The sequence below is a fragment of the Onychostruthus taczanowskii genome, unplaced genomic scaffold (assembly GCF_017590055.1).
Source record: "Onychostruthus taczanowskii isolate IOZ18803 unplaced genomic scaffold, ASM1759005v1 scaffold13, whole genome shotgun sequence".
NCBI classification, from domain to species: domain Eukaryota; kingdom Metazoa; phylum Chordata; class Aves; order Passeriformes; family Passeridae; genus Onychostruthus; species Onychostruthus taczanowskii.
This window is the reverse complement of record NW_024498462.1, coordinates 15,089,401-15,110,698: the sequence shown is the minus strand read 5'-3', so window position 1 is coordinate 15,110,698 and position 21,298 is coordinate 15,089,401. Positions and strand designations below refer to the sequence as shown.

General features: G+C 48.4%; 1 protein-coding gene across 4 annotated transcripts in view; it reads right to left on the bottom strand.

The window, feature by feature from the left end:
• Positions 1–260: 260 nt before the first annotated feature.
• ATP11C (ATPase phospholipid transporting 11C) overlaps positions 261–21,298 on the bottom strand; it is a 54,127-nt gene continuing 33,089 nt past the window's right edge. The window contains exons 16-31 of one of the 4 annotated variants that reach the window (XR_005952065.1): positions 20,725–20,798; positions 19,974–20,077; positions 19,256–19,437; positions 18,446–18,709; positions 17,937–18,111; positions 17,200–17,302; positions 15,779–15,924; positions 15,347–15,406; positions 14,185–14,312; positions 11,694–11,829; positions 9,878–9,943; positions 9,045–9,148; positions 7,463–7,616; positions 5,688–5,778; positions 4,733–4,828; positions 3,487–3,599 (exon numbers count right to left, since the gene is read on the bottom strand). Coding sequence is in view for 3 of the 4 variants with exons in the window: in XM_041396500.1 (XP_041252434.1) it covers positions 3,483–3,599; positions 7,463–7,616; positions 9,045–9,148; positions 9,878–9,943; positions 11,694–11,829; positions 14,185–14,312; positions 15,347–15,406; positions 15,779–15,924; positions 17,200–17,302; positions 17,937–18,111; positions 18,446–18,709; positions 19,256–19,437; positions 19,974–20,077; positions 20,725–20,798 (1,813 nt within the window). In the remaining variant the exon portion in view is untranslated. Of the gene's footprint in view, positions 3,600–4,732; positions 4,829–5,687; positions 5,779–7,462; positions 7,617–9,044; positions 9,149–9,877; positions 9,944–11,693; positions 11,830–11,863; positions 11,928–14,184; positions 14,313–15,346; positions 15,407–15,778; positions 15,925–17,199; positions 17,303–17,936; positions 18,112–18,445; positions 18,710–19,255; positions 19,438–19,973; positions 20,078–20,724; positions 20,799–21,298 lie in introns of those variants that run through there. The other 3 variants (XM_041396502.1, XM_041396500.1, XM_041396503.1) reach the window with 3 other exon arrangements.

Here is a 21,298-nt window from a genome sequence, read left to right as displayed (position 1 = left end):
GCACACAGGCCAGCTGTGTGCAGCAGCTGATACCCACAACTGCTAATACACTGCTGCAAAAATAAAAATGTATGAGAAGCAAGCAGGGTTTCCTTAGGCAAATGCTGCTGCACACCAGGCAACCAAGCATGGCCTTGCTGGCACCTACCCCACCATGAAAATGCTGATTTTTTTCCCCTAGTACTGCCCTGGAAAAGCCCACACAATCAATTATCCCCTAGGAGTATCCAAGGAGATGAGAGAGACAACAAGTATATATTAATCAGAACAACATACCAAAGTTTATTGATTACTTCAAACAAAAGTTTCTGTAATGAAAAAAGAGCAAGTTGCATTCATAAAAGGTAACATTCACATTCAATTTCCTTGATATAAAGCAACATAAATGTATAAAATTGCATTTAATTGAAAAAAATGTAAGGTTGCAGTCCTTTTTCTTTGCAAGAAGCTGAAAATGTATCTGCTCATTGCCTGTATATAATTTACATTTTCTATACACTACATGGTTTTTTTAAAAAATTCATAGCTGGGAAATTGGATAAATGGTGCAGTATTAGGAAAGTTTTTCAACTGTGTGTATACAAATTCAATTTGAAGCTTTTATGCAATTCCAAGTCATTTATAATATTCTCATAACGATTAGGATTAGTTTTTGAAAAGTCGCTATGACTACACCAAGCTCCACTGTTATCACATGAGAGTTTTAGAGGGAATCTTAATTACTGTCCTTATCTTTCAGTGTCACTAGTCAGTGATAAAACTTCAACAAATTATTATGAGAAAACCCAGCCTTTTTTCCTTCAAGTCTCTCCACCAAGAAGCCTGTACTGGCCTTTCACTGTCCCTGAAGGGCACCGTGAGTGTGGTGGCATCAGGGAACGAGCACCCACCACAGCATCCCTGTGCCACTGCTGCCACGCCAGTCCTGCTGCCTCTCACCCTACAGCCCTGAGCAGCACTTCTCCTGCCCCTCTCTAACCTCAGAAGGGCTCTCCTGTTTCCCTGATTTCACAAGTCACCCACAGCAATCAGAATTCTGGTTTTGCCATTGCTGAGAGGCGAGGATCAGCTCTTCTGCAGGACCTGGCTGTCCTGGCACCCAGCACTACACCAGTGCACGATCTGAAAACCCAAGCCCAAGAAAAACTGCATTTTCTCCAAAAGAGCTGTATTCAAGACATTCCACATGAATTGCACCTGTCAGCACGCACACCTTGGGTTTGAACATACAGCTATTGCAAGGGCTTGTTCCAGCTGGAGACAGGACACTTGGAAATGCCAAGAGAAAGATTTGGTTCTCAGAAGGCTCTGTCTTGAGACAGGCAGCAGAAATGATCCTGCTTACGTGACTATTTGAGCAGTTCACAGGTGCATCAGGTTCCACTGCTCCCACTGCTCCCACCAATGGAATTCCAGGGCAACAGACTGTCACCCTTGGAGCAGAGCACGACACAAAACTGACTGAGAAGCAAGGTGTCATGCTTGGGACCATTCGGGCTTGGAATGGTTTTGAATCACAGGAATCAGGCATTTTAGCGCCCATTTTTCAGAGGTTATGTAAACACAAGTCAGCAACTGTATATTTAAGGAGAATGGTTAGATTTGGCATAGAGAGCATATCTTCATTGTACTCATCGTATACTTGATCTGTAGGCACCGCATTTCTGCAAGGAAAGTTGAGCAGGGGACAAGGTCTGCAAGTCGAATCCTAGGCCTGTGAAACGAGCTAGGGAAATGGGAAAACAAAACCAAGCAGAAAATGGAAGCTTTGCCCACGGGACACATGCTGGCAGTGCAGCTCCTGCCTGGCATGCAGCAGGGAGCTGAGCCGCTCGTGCTGAGGCCAGGGCAGAGTGTGTGATACAGTGGGCCTGTCCATCTGTCCCTCCCACGCTGGGCCGTGGCAGAGCAGCCCCAGGACTGTGCACTCCCCTCTCCCACTCAGGTGAGGCCCATCCAGCATCCTCATGATGCACGAGAGAATTTGCCAGCAGCTGATCCGCACCGGTCGCAGACGAACCGCAGGGATGGCAGCCAGAGCAAGACTTGATTCTTCCAAAAATGAACAGTCTGCAGTTCAACAAAACACGGTGAGGGGAATGCTCTGTCTATCCCAAATTGTTCTGTTGTATGCACATGACACAAGGCTGAGCGAGCAGGAGCCAAAGCCAGCGGCAGTGCAGAGCTTGCTGCTTCTGAAAGGAGCCCCGAAGCTTCTCCCAGCAGCTCCTCTGGGGACATCAGCACGAGGCAGGGGCTGTCACACCAACCAGCAGGGCACACAGGCTGCTCTGTCACTGCTCAGGACTTAACACAACAAAAGAAGCTGCTCTTTCCACACAGGAAGTATCAGAGAAAAAAAAAAATATTGAGAGTCTGGCATCTCACCTTTGCTGTGCAGAACCTAAAGAGGAAAGGTCCTACTACCATGGTACAGGTAGATTTAAAAAGAACATGCCAATTTAAAAAACAAAATGTAAAATGAAATCAGGCTCATGTATTCAATTTTAAACTGTCTTCTTTTTTCTTAGTGCAAATAACTCAAGATGCAGTTTTATACACCTGCAGGTTGACAAGCACAGCCCATGTCCCTGGGATCAACCAAGGACTACACTGTCCCTCAGGCCTTTAAAGTGTTGGAGCTGCTGCACAGTGCAGTAATGCAAGCACAGCCACAGGAGCCTGGTGCTCAGAGTCTGGCACAGCCCAACTTTTGGGATTCCTTTTTCCCCCACAAAAGCTTCCTTCCATCACAAACAGCCCCAAAACAACCTTTTCTTCACTCTCCAGCAGGAATAAACCCATCAGCAAACTGGTTGTGGGAGGATGCTCTGGCACTTCCAGCACTGCAGGTCTTCACGTGGACACCACTGCTGTGGACAGACCGCAGACTGCTTCCAGCTCCACCTGGAGGAGAGAGTGGCAAAGATTTCTCCCGAATTTTCAGTGATCCTGCCGTGTGCATCTGGGAACCCATGGCTGGGAGGGGGCAGCTGCCGGGCCCAGCAGCAGGAGAGGGGCTCCAGGGCTGCATCCACCTTCCCTGTGAGGGGAGCAGCCTCTTCCCAGTGCCTCCAGGGGGCTGGAGGGGAATGGGACTGGGTTGAAGTCTGTGCTACTTCTTTGGTCAGGCAGAGCAGGAGCTCTGAGCAGCCCTGCTGCTCTCGGACAATCTGCAGCGGGCACGGGAGCCCCGTGTGAAATGGGGCTGGCACTGCACTCTTGCACTTCCATCCGTGCTGTTTGGGGTGAACTCCTAAAGATGCTTTCTCAGCCTCCAGTGATGTAGGATTTGGCAGAAGTGGTTTTTCTGGGAGGGCAGGGAAGCCTCAAGACCAAAGACTAACGGGTACCGTGGGGCCAGTGCCCTGGCTGCTCTCCCAGCAGGGCTGCTCACAGTCCTTGGTACTATCAAAGGTCACTGCCAGGTAAAACCATGGGTTCCTACAGCATGACAATGTGCAGGGTTTGTGTGGAGCACTTCAAGGTATCCTGAGGGGATATCTTTCTGCCAAATTAGTAACAGCATCTTCAGCCTTCACATAACCATTCTCTATACGTTTGTATGACACTAACACAGGCAGATCAAAGGGGCCAGCCTGCAAAAATCAGAAGGAAAACAAACATGTATTGCAACTGTTACATTGCCAAACCCATAAACCTTTTCCTGGGTTATTAAAAAAATATATACACAGAAGAATGATTAGACCATGATAAAAGTGCCAAATATCATTCACAACCAAGTAATCAGATGACAAATCAATTTTCACAATTTGCAAAATGCTGCATGAAGTCCAAAAGTGGCACCTGCCCCACTGTCCCCTGCAGCTCCTGTGCTGGTCCAGCCACCTCCCACAGCAGTGTGCACCAGGGAGTGGTGGTGGAGAGCACCACCTAATGTCAGTGGGGAAGGACTGGCTGCACAGGCTGGGTGCCAGCTGCACTGGGGGCCTGGCAAGGCTGGCTGCTGGCCCTGCCATGCCACAAATCTGATGTCTTTAGCAGCAGGTGCGGGCACAGAGGTGCGAGAGGGTCGCAGACAGTCTGCAGGTTTATGTTTGCAGCAGACACCACACATAGCATCTCCCCTAAATGCAGAATTGTGAATTCAATTAGGCACTTTTCTTATTCTGCTATTGGCTTACTACAAAGTTTGAAATCAACTCGTAGGAGGATGCTCTGGGTGTGTGTGCAGACACACGGACACAGACATGCCTCTGGCCCATGTGCTGCCACACACAGATAAGTACATGTGTTTAGTTTCCATCTGTGCAGATGAATTAAAACATACTTATTTCTATCTGACAGAACAGCATGCACCCTAGAGAAAGGGATTTTGGTACAATTCAGATGCAATACTGGGATCATTTTAACAACTGAGATCTCCATCAGCATTAGCTTTTATAACCAGTGTTAGCACAATTCAGGCTGCACTCTCAAATTAAATTTTGTGCTAATATTGGACTGAAGTAGCAGTTAGATTGAAAGATTTGTTTACATATTGCCAAATATTTGAAAGGATCTGTACAGCTACGGGATTCTGAAGAAGCTGGATAGTACAACACCCCCACATTAAAATGCACCCCAAGCATTGCATCTCCATTCCACAAGGACAGGTGCCCCACACCGACAGTCAGGAGGATTACAAGAACCATGGTTTAATTGATTTGGAGGAGGTTACACTTGGTTAATTGATGCCTTTAAAACCATCCCAATCCTCCAGACAGGGTACCTGTTACAACACATTAGACTCATCTGAGAAGGTTCTTAAAAGAAGAGGTCTGACAGAAGGTCTGGCCGACAATGAATCAGGTGCCTTCCTGCTGCTCTGCAACAGCGAGGCAAAGAGACTTATAGCACACGAGCCCTCAGCCTGCCTGGGCCAAACAATGCTCACACAGCCCTTACAGCTGCCTCATTCCAGAAAGGAGGGACAGTGGTGCCTAGCACTGGCTGGCTTCTGCAGTGCAAGGGGCATGGGAGGTACTCAAACTGGCCCTGCTCCTCAAAGTGTTTGGAGATTCGTGCTGCAGGTGCTTTTGGGGGCAGAGGAAGACATGCCTGATCTCCACACAACTGGTATTTTTAGAACAGCAAGTAATGGTGGAGAGCTGCAGTGAATCCAAACACTAGGGACAGGCAGTAAAGGTGCTTTGCTGTGGGTGACCCCACCAGCCCCATGGTCAGCAAGTCCAAAACTATCCCTTGATGTGAGGGTTGTGGGCTGTGGTTTAATCACTCACACCAAGAACAGTACCAGCACTGACAAATGGCAGGGACTGGGCAAGGCAGGCACTGGGGAAGCTCCTCCTAGGTCAGACAAGCCTGAGCCATTTGCCAAATCACCCAGAGGACAATGAACACCAAATCCACCTTGTCCCACTCCTGTCTGGTCCACTAACACAAAACTACAGCAAGGAAGGAGAGTGTAACCAGCTTTGCCTGTGTCCACCTCACTTGGACATCCTGAGCACGACCAGCTCGCCCACCTGCGGTGCAGCAAGAGACCCAAGGGGAAGAGACAGACCAAATATTTAAGCAAAAGATTTAAATTAAGGCAAAAGGTGAGGAAAAGCAAGGCTCTGCTGTGTGAGCAAGTCTAAACGTGGGTTTTCAGGAGTCAGGCATTAGAAGGAAGAAAAAAGCAGTCGAGCAAGCAACACATTGCGACTCAGAAAGGAAATCACCTTATTCACTCCAAGAAAAGCTGTGATTGCTGGAAGTTTGAGAAAGCATGAAGATAGTGGATGTTCCTGAGGAAGGAAGGCGCTTCGTTACCTAGTTCACAACAGCACAAAAGACAGAAAATTGCAGTACGAGAAAGAGAAAGGCAGAAACCAAGGAAAACACAAATGCGCCTTGCAGTTAAGAAAACAAACAGAACCAAAACAAAATAAAAACAACCACCACGTTACCACACAGAAAATTTAATAAAGGCTGAGCAGAGCTGATGCGCTGTGTTACAGGAAACTGGGGGTGAAACCCTGCCCCACTGGGATCAAGGGCAAACGCCCAACAACCTGGCCTAAGTCTGTCCTGCCCTTCCAGAAGGGACCCTTGGCCACCAAGTTGTGCTTCAGGCTCCCATACAATGCCCCTCATTTTGTTTTTCACTGTATGGTTCCCTTGGGACACTGATATTTATTTTACTTCAATATTAAGGTCAGGATTCTTAACAAGGGTTTTGATTTGAAATCATCTCCCTGGTCCTAGATGCCTTTACAAATCAGGCAGCTGTCTGATGGCTGACACAGATATCCAGAGCTGCTATCTCCTTCAGGCACTTACAACAAAGCTCTTACTCAAAATGTACATTAAATAGGGCTCAGCCTGTGTTTAGTTTGGGATGCACATCTGAAGAGACTCTTCTAGTTGACACTCACTTTGCTTTGCTAAGTGATTTCACAAGAGCCTTTGTTAAATGAATAAAAAGCACTCTTGAAATAAGTGTTGCAAGAGGGGATGGATTTTGCTCAGCAGGTGAAGGCAAAAACCTCCCAGGTGAGTTGAGCTGGGGCTCAGAAACCCCCAGGTCACCCTCCCAGGGCACTGTCCCCAAGCTCTCCTTTCCAGGACACTGTCCCCAAGCTCTCCTGTGTCTGCAGCTGAGAGCAGCTCACTCCCAGCCTATCCAACAGGGGTGTCCAGCTGGAAACTATTAAATCATACACAAGTGGAATAAGTTGCATGAATCCTCACAAAATACAACCACAGCTCTTACCACCTCCACTCTTTCCACCTTTAATGATGCCCCAGCCCTGGGAGTGTCCAAGGCCAGGCAGGATGGGGCCCTGAGCAACCTGATCTAGGGAATGGGACACCCCCCTGCCCCCAGGACAGCAGAGACAAGGGGCAGGGGGCTCAGCACAGCGAGTCCTGAGCCTGGCAGAGCTGGCCTTCACCACCTGCAGGAGCACTGGAGAAAACTGCTAAGAGGTTTCCACTGCTAAAGGGACCCTCCTCCCCAGCAGTGGAGGAGAGCTGCTAAGAAACCAGAGAACTTCCAGGGAGAGTGAATCACGGTCTGAGCCTTTGGTTATTTATGCAGGATGTGACAAGAGCTGGCCCTGCTCCCACTGCACCAGCACCTGAGGACATACCAGGGGAGCATCCTGCTTTTCTGACATAAAAACAAGCAGTTTTTTTCAGGACAAGACAAAGTGTGCTTGGTGATCAGCTCAGGCTGGACAAGGCCTATGCTCTTCTCTAGGAGACACCACATTCCCACCCAGGGAAGGCAGCTAGGCAAAGGCACAGGTTGGCTCTCTCCCTGCTGCAGATCTAGGCAGTATTTTTAGAATAACTTCTTGACATGTTTGGCATGTGAAAGAGCAAGACAAGACTGTAGAAAGCCTTCCTTGAGATGTGAGTGGTACGTGGTATTGTCAGAGGTTCATCTGGTGCCTAAGGGTAAGAACAGTCTTCCTAAAAATACAGTGTGATACATCATCTTGTTCCTTACCTGATGATTTTTCTCTTTAATATTTTTTAAAACTATTAGAAGAATTTCTGGGAAAAGGCTGATAAAGATCAGGAGAATTATTGCCAGCCATGTGGAAACAGAAGTCAGCATATGAGCAAATACAAAATACATTCTTTGCTGCTTCAAGAAAGGCCTGAAAAAGAAAGGATACAAATAAATTCTGGTTAACAGGGGTATTCCCAGGAGATCAGAATCAACAGAGACTTCAGGTAAAGCTATCAGCAGCTATGCCTCCCTTTCAGACAGAGATGGATACAGCACAGACACACACTGTCCATCCTTCTAATGCTTCTCCTGCCTCCAGCTGCACTATTTCTGGAAGATTGTCATGATCCATTTTGCATCTTCCACATCTGTTTCTCTTCAGGGTAGGAAGGGGTTTGAATTTAGCCACCATCACTGAACGATAAATTATTCATCTCATCAAAAGCCAGGTAATTTTATTCCAATGTCAGGGTTTGCTAGAGCTTCTGGTTTGGTTTTGGCAGTGGAAATCCAGAGTCTCTCAATCACAACAGGTTATTTGTCCCTTCCTCCTTTCCTTGATGAGGGAGAGCAACCAACAGCTGCTGGGGAAAAACTCCTCATCAATAACTGCTGACAAGGATCCCAAAGCAGTTTTTGCTTACTGTTAGATCAAAAATATTGAGCTATGCAAGTTAAACAGCAGGAAGAGTTTTCAGTAGAAAACTCACACTGAGCATGGAGACGTGGCTAGATTCAGATCTGTGTCTGCTGGTCAGCAAAAGTTAACTGCAGAGCTAAAGCTTGTGACCCCCACACAAAGCATCTAAATCTGTTCCACATCCTTATTAGCAGGTTGCTGGACCAGGGATCCAGCTGGATCAGAGATCCAGCCAATATCCCATGGCAAAGCAAAGGTGTAAAACAGAGATGCTGTCTGCTGGGAATGTCAACTGAACATTTGCTGCAGCACAGGAAATACAAAGCTGTAATGTTTGTAATGCACTAATGCTCACCTGCTTTTGCAACACATTAAACGTCAAATCCTGGGTGCACTCAAATCAAGAGCATTTCTCCTACTCAGATCCATCATTTCAACACCAGGACCTGGCTTGCTCCTGTTGATTTTTCCCCCTGTCCCAGAGGGCCAGACCCTCTTGCTCTGCATCTGCCCCACCTGTTCCTTCTGTTTCACTGAGGTTCTTCCCACCACAAATTCTTTCTGCCTCTCTCCTCCACATGCACAAACAGACCCTAAAAGGCTTAGACTAGAACCTCCCAATACAGACAAGAGCCTCAAGCAGCAGAAATGCAAAGAGCCCCTGCCCTAGCTGAGCACCTGGATGATGCCCAGGGTGTTCTCTCTTGCAGGCTCTTCCCTCTGCTGGGCTGAGACCTCCTCAAACACACCCATGTGCACCAGCCCTCACCCAGCACTGCCTTTTGGCGTGGGATGGAGGCAGCCCTTCCTCAGGCAGCAGAGGAAGGAGCAGGGCTGCACACACCTCGGCACCCACAGGTCTCAGGGACCCCTAAGGAGGGGTGCAGCACCGGCCATTCCCCCAAAAAAGGGCAGTGGAAAGAAGAAGATACTTGCCAAATGACTCCTCCCCAAAAGAATGAGAAAAACACATAGAAAGCAAGGGAGCCCCAAATCACAAAGTGGTTCATCCACGTCCAGAATCGGGTGTCTAACGCTAGCTGTGGGAACAAAGAGAGACAAAACAGGCTTTAGATGCAGAGTGCATTGCACTGTATTTGTATGACATTTCACACTGGTTCCACATTAAGGCTGAAGGTTCTCCAAACAGCTACCTCTGTGCATATGGGCACCAGGAAAAACATTTTCAATGCCCACCATGTTAGCAGGGAAACAGTGACATTCTAATTGTAACTGACACTTTTAAATGGAATAAATTTGATGCAACCCCTGATCCTACAGGAAAGAAACATCTAAAGGTTACAGGGACTGTAATTGCCTCTTGTCACCACCTGCTGTCCTGAACCAAACACAAAAGACCTTTTGTAAGGTCTTATGCAAACAGTTTGTTCTGGAAAGCTCCATGAAACAAAATAGATTTGCTATTGTTATTTGACACGTGCTTTTGTGATCACTTTGGCACTCAGCCTTGTCTGAAACAAGGTGGACAAACCCAAATTCTCTATTGCTCCTCTCCTCTTGCTGGAACTAAACATCAAGAGGTGAAAGCGTGGGGAAAAGTCAACCATAACCAACTGGTGTCCTCAAAAGAGGGGGGAAAAAACAGAAAAATAATTTAAACAAAGCAAACACTTAGATGACAGACCACACAAAGGAAAGTAAGCAGGTTCTGCCTCTACGGGAGAAGATTTAAGCGTGGTGGAAAATACTCAGACACTTGATCTGGAGCACACTGAGCCCATGATTTCCCCGGGGAGGGAGGCGCTGACCTTGAGAGTGACGGTGAACACCAGCACGGTGAAAACAATCGTCCCAAAGGTCCAGTTCCCAAACACCTGCAAAACACACGGCACTGCCACAGGCGTCCTGGCCCTCCTCAGGAGGCACAGCACGCCGACAGGGACGGGGGCAAGCAGGGAGCAGGGGCAGGGCAGGGACAGAGGCACGGACACGGACGCTGGGACAGCTCCCGGCACAGCGCGCCTCGCCACGCCACCCTGAGCCATGCAGGGCCACAGACAGGTGACCAGAGCTGGGACAGAGACAGGGACAACCTCCTACTAACAGCAATTCAGTAAGGACACAAGTCATTGCACCACCTGCATCTCAGGATTTCCTGGCAATTTACTCAGTTTCTGCTTTCTCGCCACACTCAGCATCATCATCATCATCATCATCTCCTCTCTGCAGTCCCCCTGCAGAATGCACCAGTGGGTGCTGCTCCAGCTGGTTTGGTTTGTGGGTACTAGTGACTACACACACAAAGAAAAGCAGATACTGTATATAAATCCAGTGATGGCAATGAATGGGAGAGATGCTTACCAAAGGCTGTCAAGCTCTGAATGCATACATCAAAACAGAAAGTGAAATGTAAAAGTTTTCAAAAAATGCAAAAAAATTGAAGTCAATAGGAGTGAAAAACGAGTCAATCAAACATACATGGATATTATGAACAATTGCTGGTAGCAGTTCTTACAGGCATAAGTGTTTACAGAACAGGACATAACCACAGATCTTGTTGTAGTGCCACACAGATTTGACCTCTGAAGGCATTTGCAGAAGACATCAGTGCTTCATGTTTCATTCCAATCCAACCAGAATGGCTACAGATACAGAAGAGCACTCACTGATCTGACAATACAGGGGCTTGACTGCATATAGCTGGGGCCATAAATGCTGGCATTGATGCAATGTATGAGTATACATACATAAATTTCATCAGCTTTTCTCCAAGTGTTAGCCGCTAAAAAGAGTTTTGGTATTTTGAAGGGTCAAAGGTGATGGTGTAAAGAAGTTTCCCATCAGCCAAGATCTAATAGCACACTGCCCATTCCCTTGGGGAAAGGGTCCTGAAAGAGCTCAGGCCACCACACCTAGCAGCTGCACTGCACTAATGCTTTTCTCTGTACTTAGTTAACCAGCAAAATAAGAAAAAAATGAGAAAAAAGGAAAAATAGAAAAACCCTCCGTCTTTTTTCCTCCTCTTCCCCTGCAAGTTAACCCCAGCAGCTCCCACAGCAATGCAGCACCCCAGAGCAGAGGCAAGCAGGCAGCAGGGACAACATCCTGCTGCCACCAGCAGCTGGGGACTTCTGCTGGCTCCAAAATAGGAGCACAAGGCCAGCCCAGAGGGCTGAGGGAGACAGGAGGCTGAAGTCACAGCCCCAGGCAGGCACTGCACAAGCAGCCCTGCCCTAACGAGCACCATCTCAGCAAGGTGGGCTAGCTCAGCTGCTCACAACCAGCCAAGCACATGCTGGATTTCAGGCTGTCCCTGGTGGCAAGGACAGACACTGCCCCTGCCCTGGGATCACACAGAGGAGGGGACTGTGCAAAGCTCACTGCCTTGGAGCAGAGCTGTGTGTAAGACTAGTCATTTTACCTAGTGAGAGTAACCAGCTCTGCCCCGTTTCCATGGCAATCTGGAAAATGTTTTATTTCAAGCATTTGCTGCAGGATCACACCATAAGCAAGGCTCCACTGTTGGACAAGACTCGAGACACAGTGCACAGATATTCCCTGCCAGGCGTACTAGAGGCAGCACACAACACAAACACCCATCTTCCCCGCTTTTGGGGCCGTTACCTTTCCGTTGTCTTCCAACGAGGAGTTTTGAAAAAGAAAATAAACCCCAAAGAAAAACACCAGTCCTTCAAAGGCGCCCAGAAAGGTCCAGTACAGGAAGGGCCTCCACTGCAGCATTGCATTGTCCGACACCTTCCTGCCAAGAGATGGAGTAACAGCACCATCACCACCACGCTTAGCGTGTGCTGCAAAGCTCCTCACTGGCACGGGCTGGGGGCTTTGGAGCAAAAATACCTGTCAGAACATAAAGAACACTTCTAATATGCAGCTGCTGATCATGAGAAATCACAAGAGGTTCAGCATATGAATTGTTTTGTCTTTCTCCTCTAGGTAACTTGGATGAAAAAAGCACAAAGTGAACAGAGGCAATGCTGTCCTGAACCTCTCCTGCAGCCCCTGTGCTGCCCATGGTATCTGACATTGCCTGCTAAATTTTAAAAGCAGGGTAAGGCTAAAGAGCAGCTGGATGGGATGCATGAAATCTGTGGTGTGTTTCCCTCTTTTTGTTGAATGTACAAAGTCGTTTTTTGAGAAAAGCTCTGCAAGTCCTGTTCCCTGAAGTGGTGTTTTTCTGCACAGACTGAAAATAACCTCCTGAATTGTATGGTGGGTGTTTTTATCACAGGGGTTGTAGCAGGAGGCTCCTGGCTGAATACAGGATGAGATCTGGCATGCAGGCAGCAGCAGCAAATGGATGGGCTATGAGCACAGCTCTGCAGGGACCACACACAGGGCCTGGGGAGTGCAGGGTGGCTGTCAGGGCAGGAGGGAGTTAAAAACAGTTCCCTGCATCATTATCTTTTCAGATTACTTTCTGTCAAGTCCCCACCTTTTTTGCATTACTCTCCTTAACTCCTAAAGCAAAACATCCATTTTCAGCAAGATGCACTTTGCAAACCTGTGTGGTGCTGGGCTCCTAGAGCTGCAGTTTGTGAAATGAGATCCTATTGAAACCCACACACAGCAATGCTGTGACCACGTTCTAACATGGCACAACCTGGGTCTGAGGAACCAGCAAGGACAAACCAGACTGGAAGCGTGGGCTACTGCAAGGAGAGAAAATAAAGCAGCTTCCTCCCTGCGAGCTGTGTTTTGCATTCCCATTTGTGTCCTGCAGTGCTCGTGGTAAACAGGCTCTTTCCAGGCTCAGCTCTGCACTGCAGCAGCTCAGCACTTCCTCCAGCAGCAGCGCAGCGGGCGCTCTGCATGCAGCAGCACATGCACAGGCAGCAATATTCCAGCTAAGGCTGTTTCCCCTCCACACACAGACCCCAGAGATCAGAGAGCCCACCAGGGGAAGGCACAGGGGCCTGCTGTTACTGCTCTCTGTCTCACAATATTCAATTACCAAGCTATTTAAAAATCCAGACGGTGGCATTTTGCCATAGAGGAGGGAATAGAGCTCTAATCAATCATGGCTCTGAGTGTTTACTTCAAAACCACCCAAGCCCCTTCCCAGCCTTACAGCTCTGTTGAGTCACTGCTGTTTCTATAGCTAAGGCAACATTCACACAGTATTTTAGGCACCTGGTAATTCCCTTTGCTGTCTCTGCACATCATCACCCCTGGCTCAAGCACAGCCGTGCCACACGCAGCCCCTCCACTGCTGAGGGGCATCCCAGCACAGTGACAGGGCTGGCACAGGCCACTGGCCACAGCAGCCCTCACCTGGCTTCTTGCACAGGGCTGAGCTGACTGCCAGGCTGGCAATTAGCAACAGGGATGCACAGAGAGGGGCTTCCTCCAAAAAACATCTTCCTTAGTCTTTGCTGAAGGGCTGCCCCAAGCACCTGTGTGGGCAGGGCTGGGACGATGGAAAGCATCTCTGTTTCTGTGCAAGTTTGGAGACTCTCCCTGCTGCAACCAAGGAGAGGAAATGACAGGCAGAGCAGAGGGAGACAGTCTAAGCTGTCCTTTCCCCAGGCAATGTGGCAGCAACATGTGGTGTGTGGATTGATGAGCAGAGCTCCCTGGGCTCTGATAAGGGGACCTGGCCTGTGGAGGGGAAGCCATTTAGACAAGCTGAGAAACCACCTGCCTGAGCTGGGCTTCAGAAACATTCATCTTTGTGAAAACAAATGGATCTTCTTTCCTCCTGAAAGCTGCATCTCCCCTCCCTGCATTACACGCTCCATCACATGCTTGGCTCAAAGGTAACGTGAATGAATGGTCTGGCCACACTCACAGCTCCATTTTCCTTTTGGATGAATTCCACCCACAGTTTACCCTTTCACAGAGACACAGCAGTGCAGTTTGCTAGTCCAGATACTGTCAGAGAGCATAAACAAGCAGCAACAGGCAGTGAACACGAGGCTGCTCAGCTTGAACGCAGGAGCAGCTGAGCCAGGAGGGACAGAAATGGCTTTTCCTGCACTTCGTGGCGATGCCATCCCTGACACGGGACAGGCACACCTGCTGACATCCTGCACCAAGGAATCCCAAAGCATGGCTAGCAGCTGTGCAGAGGCCTGCCCAGCCCAGCAGCACTCACATGTAGAGCTGGGGGTCCGAGGTCAGCGTGTCGATGCTGATGTGCTGCTCCAGCAGGCTGTAGGCCAGGATGGGCAGCGATGTGAAGCAGATGTTGTACATGGTCAGGTAAGCAGCATCGTACAGTGGCTTAGAGGAGGAAGAAAGGGTTACATGAGACACACAGAAAAAGGCCTCTCCACAAAGAAATGAAACCATCAATTACCAGCTCCTACATACCCTTTGTCACACAGATCCATCCCTTTGTCACACAGATCCATCCCTTTGTCACCAGCACAGCTCTGCTGGATGGGAGCTGTGCTCTGTGCAGTGCAAGGGGGAACAAGGCACCTGCATGCCCAGGAACTGCCCCCACTGACAGGAAGTTCTGTAACTGGCTGGTCTCATCTCCAGCTTATCCCCAGAAAAACATGGCTAAACAGCCCTTATCACAGCTTTCCTCTGGCTGCTCCTGTGCTGCTGTTTCTATTAATACATCTGATGCCTCCTGTGGCTCTCTAAAAACTAGACTGTTTTAGAGGAACTATAGCTTCTTTTTTTTAAAGGCAAGTGTTTCTGCCAAAACAAGCAGAGAATTCTCTCACCATTTACTCTTCCTGTTACTTTTGAGCCCAAATAGACACAAAAGCCCCTTAAGTTGAGATGAAAGCCAAAGCTCTTGTCTCCAAGCACATGAACCCACTCACCACATGGATCTGCCCCTCTGATTAAACAAAGCTCTGGTAACAGTCATTGTGTGTCTTTTTTTAAGAGACAAAAGAATGAACTGTTCTTCCTTCTGAGTGACATTTTTAATGCAGTGAAATGCAGCAGAGGAAACAAGATCAGGAAACCGTTTAAAACCCGTTCTTGTAAGAAAAGCAGAAGTAGCAAAATCAGGTGCTGACAAACCAGCTAAACCCTTCTCTCACTACTTCAGGAAGATGTCCACCTGTGTTTATGGCTGGTGGATGGGAAAGGAAAAAAAGCAGATTGCTTTCTTTTTAGTTATGGTCTCAAAATATTATGTTCCAGATATGGTGCTGAGCAACAAGGTCAGCTCCTACTGTCCTCTAGAGCAAGGTGGTGAAGGACAGGATGCCAAAAGCCAAGTCTCTGCTAGGAGGCCTCATTCTGCCTCTTGCTTTTTATCTTGCCTTTACAGACAAATTACTGGAAGTTACCTGCTGTGAGAATCCACAAAAGAACTGGTATAAAAACTGTGGTAAAATGAAGCAAAGGTTCTGGAAAAACAAAAGACAAATGGTCAGCAGGGAAGCACTTGACTTCTCAGTCTAAACCCAAGCAGTTTTTCCTGTTATCAGACATTAGTGTCTGACATTACAACATCAGACAAGGTAGGGCACCTGTTCAATCAAGCACAAAACCAATCCTGTGAGCAGTTAGTATCTGCAGGAGACACTAGAAGAATGCTCACATTCCCCTGCAAGCACTGTTTTCAATGGACAGGCACATGGCAGACACAGCCTGTCCCCAGGGAGGGAAAGCAGAACTACAGAATATCCCCCACGTTTTTTTTCCTGTTTATTATTTCATTCTACTGCCAAAGAAATGCATAAAATGAACAAAGAAATGAGCTGCACGCTGCCCCTTACCTTATAGAAGAAATACTGTACAAGGTGTGCTATTCTCACATAATACAAATGCCCATGTGCTAGTAGCAGTTTTCTTAAATGTTTAAACTTTGGCACAGCATAGTCGCTGTTTCTGGAGGCCTGGCGTCCTTCTTTGCCTTTTATCCCTGGAGACAGAAGCATGGCAAGGGTTAATCCCAAAAGGGCTGGAATCTGGATGGGTCTGCTCACTTCACTCAGTGCCTCAAGGCTTGACAAAGGCTGAGTTTCCCTCCTGAGTGCCCCAGGAGACCAAACATGAATACTTTCTGTGTGCTTTTGGCTCCACAACACTCAGACCTGCCTCTGGAGTTTTTGAGCTATATTTAGGCTGCTCTGTGATTTCCTGTGTAAGTGTGGTGAAGGGTGTCTAGGCAAACCTGATGAAAGACAAGGAATTGGCTCCCTGTGGGCTGGCCTGCACCTCACACAGCCCAGCTATTCCCTGCAGCTGCTCAGCCTCCATCCCCACAGAGCTGCTTGGCTCAAAAGCCACATCCAGATGGACTGCACTGGGTTCCCTTCACCAGAGGGCACCCCAGCATTTCCAACAGCCCCCAATGAAGAACATGCCCTCTCTCTTCCCCTGACCCTCTTCAGTGGTACTGCAGGAGGCCCCCACATTCCAGACCCCAATCTGCAGGCAGCAGGAGTCTCCAGCCTGCTGTCAGTCACAGGGACAGGGCAGGCACCACCACCTTGGCATCAGCCCCAGCAAACACCTGTGTGTCCCTGTGCTGAGCCACTGCCACCAGAGGCACTGCAGCCTGGCCCTTCCACTGATCACCCACCTGTTTGCTGCTTGTGCCCCTTTTTTCCCTGAGCCTCAAGCAATCCTTACCAGCACCACTCTGGTCACAGAGTTTTGGAACACAATCTGCAGTGTATCACTGACACAGGGAATGGTGCTAGCACAGGTGAGCAGCAGATGATGATCTCATCTCTCTCTCCCACAGTGGGGATGGTAAAACATTGGCACAGGTTGCCCAGAGGGCCTGTGGGTGCCCCATTCCTGGGAACATTCAAGGTCAGGCTGTACAGGTGTCTGAGGAACTTGATGGAGCTGAAGATCTCCCTGCTCTCTACAGGGGTTGGACCCTCTAAAGGCTCCTTCCAACCCACACTACTCCATGATTCTGTGATCTCCAGCATTAATCTGGAGTTAAAACTCTGCTTCCAGAGAAAGCAAGAGCAGACTTCCCACATTTTTCAGTGGGATTGGTTTATTCACGTGCAATCAGAAACACCAACTGCACCTCAGAAGTGAGCCCCAGCCAGAGCAGGCAGCTCTGGGCTGTAGATGGGTGTTCCAGGGGCTCTTACCTATTCCAACATGTGCTTCCAGAATCATACTGACATCATCTGCACCATCCCCTAGAGATGGGTGTTCCAGGGGCTCTTACCTATTCCAACATGTGCTTCCAGAATCATACTGACATCATTTGCACCATCCCCTATCGAGAGGGTTATCGGGCTTCCTTTTGTGTTCTTCACCATTCGCACAATCTAAAAGATTTTTAAAAAGGAAAGCAGCAGAACTCAAAATTCAGTTAAAAAGCCTCCAGAGACCTTCCCACTGCTCCTCCCAGGACAAGCAATCAGGCTTTTATAGCAGCAGTGTAACACCTGGAGAGCTCAGGTTAATACAAGCCCTCTTTACTTGCTGCGCAGCCACAACCAGAGTAAAAGCCCCACCCAGCTGTGCAGGGCTGAAGGACAGTATTTAAAAACAAACCCCAGCAGCAACATCCTGCTCTTCCCTTCTGCCAGACCCTGTTCTCCCAAAGGTGGGCTCTCTCACGCATCCCAGGGTGCAGAAACACATCATTTATCAGGCTGGGACATCAGCTGCTGGAGTGAGGAAGTCACAGACTCCACTTAACAAATTTGGAAAGGAAAAAAAAGCGCAAACTGGGAGGTTTTGTTTATTTCTAATTGGCCTGGGTTTATGGGTTCCTGCCAGCATATTAAACAAAGGATTTGCATTCAGATTTGAAAGAAGGGTGTGCTTTCATCATGCCCTGAAGCTCAGATGAGGCTTACACACAGCCTGGAGAAGTCCTGCTTGATTAGGATGCTCAGGTGAAGTCCCAGCTGATGAATTCAGCGTGTGTCACTTCAGGCAGTGAGAGGTAAATACCTGTGCTTTCTGCAGAGGAGCCATCCGGCAGCAGAGGACTGCAGTGCACTTCAAGCAGATCTGCAGGAATATGCTTTTGTAATTGCTAGAGCCAGAGTCCTGAGAGGGGTTGAGTATCAGCGACAGTGTTGAGCCATCTATGATCAGTCCATACTCTTGACTCAACGTCCAGCTCCTGGGCACAACAAGGAACACATTTGAAACTTCAGACTAAGTCAACCTAGCTGCTTGTATCATCTTAGTGAAAAAAAACCCTGGCTTTGGGTTAATCTTCTTCCCATTCATTTTTTGGGGCTTAGCAATTTTAAAAAGCTTAGACTTAACACGTGCCCTTCACTGAAGGAAGAGTGCAATAAAGTTCAAAGCCAGGTAATACCAGAGATGATGAGCACAGCAAAGGAACCAGTCAGTGTCTGCAGGTACCCAGCCCCCAGGGCCCCAGCATGGTCCTACCTCTGCACCAAACCTGCATCTGAAAGGCACAAGGCTGGGTCCTGTGGCTCACTCACCTCTTCAGGCCCCCCCTGTTTTTGGGAAGGTCCTGAATGAGCTTTTTGTGGTACTCCAGCAGCAGCTCATGGAGCCGATCCTCCTTCCTGTCGCTCTCGCCCACCGTCCTGGCCGTCAGCTCCAGCAGCTCCGTGCTGGTCTGGAAGAGCCTGCAGGCGTAGCAGGTGGATTTGGCAGTCTCCATCTTGTCTCCTGTCAGCACCCAAACCTTCATGCCAGCTGTGTGCAGGGCCTCGATGGTCTCTGCCAGCTGCTCCTGCAGCCTGCGAGCAGAAGCAAAGCATCACTTCACCTCACCCACACAGCCCTGGGTCTGGTTCTGCAGCCAAAAACACCAGCTCTGAGAAGGTAACTGACTTTTCCCGTGCTGGGGAGACCACTGCCACAGGAGTGAGGATTACAAGTCAGCAACACCAAATTTTTATTTGCAGACAAAAAGAGAAATCACTGCTTTATACTCTTGACTCTTAGGCCTCACAGTAAGAGTTTAATTTACACTTGCAGTTACTGTAACTGAATGTGGAATTGAATTTGTTTTGATGTGCAAATTAATGCTGTGTGCTTAATTCACTCTCCAGAAGTGCAAGTATTTCTGTAGTTTCATTAATAAATCCCAATTCCTACTACACCAGCCAATTTAAGCAACTAGGGCACTGTGAAATGGGTTGTGCCATGGTGTAATTAATTGTCCTGGACATTGCCAGCATCTGCCTGACTGCTCAGCTCCACCAGGGCGAGTCCAGGCCACAAGGGCACGTCACAGAGAAACCACAGGCACCACAGTGCTGCTGCTGCAGCCACCTCCTTACCTGTCCTCTACAGCAGTAGCCCCAATCAGGTGCATGTCTGCTTCTGTGTCATCAAAAACCTTGGCCATCTTCTCCTCCCTGTCCTGCAGAGCCATCTTGGCTTCATTGAGCTGTCTGTCAATTTTGTCATACTCCTTTTCAGTTAGCTCTTTGAAGGCCACACAGAGTGTTCGGTAGCCATCCTGGCAGTGGGAGGGAAAGAAAACAAAGTGGACAAATGCCCTGAATCCAGATTTTTTACAGCTCCTCACTTCAGGGTTGGTGCTTTTGTCTACCATCAGTGCTTCTGGCAGTACTGACCCTGAGGGCAAGGATAATTTGTTGGCTTGTGTCAAAAGAGCAATTTTCTGCATTTATACAGAGTAATTGTGGTTCTGCCTGTTATGTGCAGAAAGAAAGCAAGAGAAGGAGCAGGGCTGGGAGCAGCCAGCAGGGAGAGCAGGACTGGGTGCCACCACAACTGGGACCAGGCTGCTGCTGTTACTTCTATTTTTAACTTGCCTGGGAGATGCTTGGACAACTGTGATGGAGACCATATAAGTATATCAAATAAAGGTGGAAGCCAACCAAACAGGAAAGGAAAGAAGCCTAGCATCAAAACAATGTGAAGTGACACTCACATTTTCAACACTTCACTCCAAAGCAAGGTCACATCCCTATGTTTGGAATAAGGCTTTCCTGACCCCAGGAGCCAGCCAAATTCCACCCGTGTGCTCACCATAGCATTGCGGTCCACATGGACTTTTGTTTGTTGGATTTCTTCTTGCTGCACCCTTGGAAAAATAGAGGAGTCTGCTCCTTTACAGAAGAGAAGCAACTTTCCTAAAAGCAAATTATAAATAGTTCATAGCACTCACAAGCTGCAGAAAGAGTTAACCATGCCAACAGCAAGCAAGTGCTGCAGAGGGAGGAAATCTGGGAGGACTAAAGAGGGAACTGCTAGAAACCCAACTGCCTACCAAAAATGGCCTTTGCCCAGCCTGTGAAACTCCTCTGGCCAAGACTCCGGGTGTCCCTACCTGCCTCTGAGCAAGTTTTCTGCAAGAGGCTGGACATTGTATCTGTAAGCTTTGGCAACCTTTCCAGGCAGGGTAAAAGCAGCATCCCAAACCTTGCAGGACTGACACTTGAGAAGGATGGTGACCTCTGAATTGTTGTCTGTTATTCCCATGAAATCCCATCCCACCCAGGGGACATTCTCACATGTCTTCCTTGTGCTTGTTCCAGCCTGGAACAAGGCAGGCAGGGAGCTCTCCATGGGTCACTGTTCTCATCCCCTGATGTGCTGCTGGTCCCAAACAGCTCCCATGAAGAAAAATTAACTCTACAGCAACCAGTCCCAGTACAGAATTTAGTTAGACCTGCCTAGAAAACCTAAGAGCTCAGCCTGTGTGGGTGACAGGAAGGAGCAGGATGTGCTTTACAGCTGTGCACAAGGCAGGAGAGCCCACAGATCACTGTGCCTGTACCTGTGCTGGTTCTCACTATGACACTCATGCGGCGCCGCACAGGGTCGAAGTTCAACACGTGGAGAAGTTGGTACCTTTAGAGAAAGAGAAAAAAGCTTTGACTCAGTAAAGGAAAATAGAAAAATAACTATATGAGACAGAAAATCACTAACAATGAGCTGCAGAAATCAATACACCCTACAAGTGGCAGCAGCCACCTGGGAATTAATTTTACAGCTAGTGCACAAGAAAATGGAGGAAAAAACCCAAACTGCAATAGTCCTGTGGTGCTCTGAGTGTGGGACTGAGGGTGTGGGTACCCACCAGGGCACTGAGCCCCCAGGCTGGGCAGGGGCTCAGCAGGGAATGGGGCACCACGTGCCACAAGCAGTAACACTGAGTCTCGCAGTTAAATAAGAAGTTTCTTCATTAAGGAAGTAAGAAGTGAAACTGGCATGTGAAGGCAAGTTTTCAGGGAGTGCTGGGATTGGGTCAGTGACTCACAGATGTCCACCAAACTGTGAGCACAGGATAAAATCTAATTATTTTCAGCTTGGGAGGGGAAAAATGGTTACAGAGAATGGAGGCGTGTCAC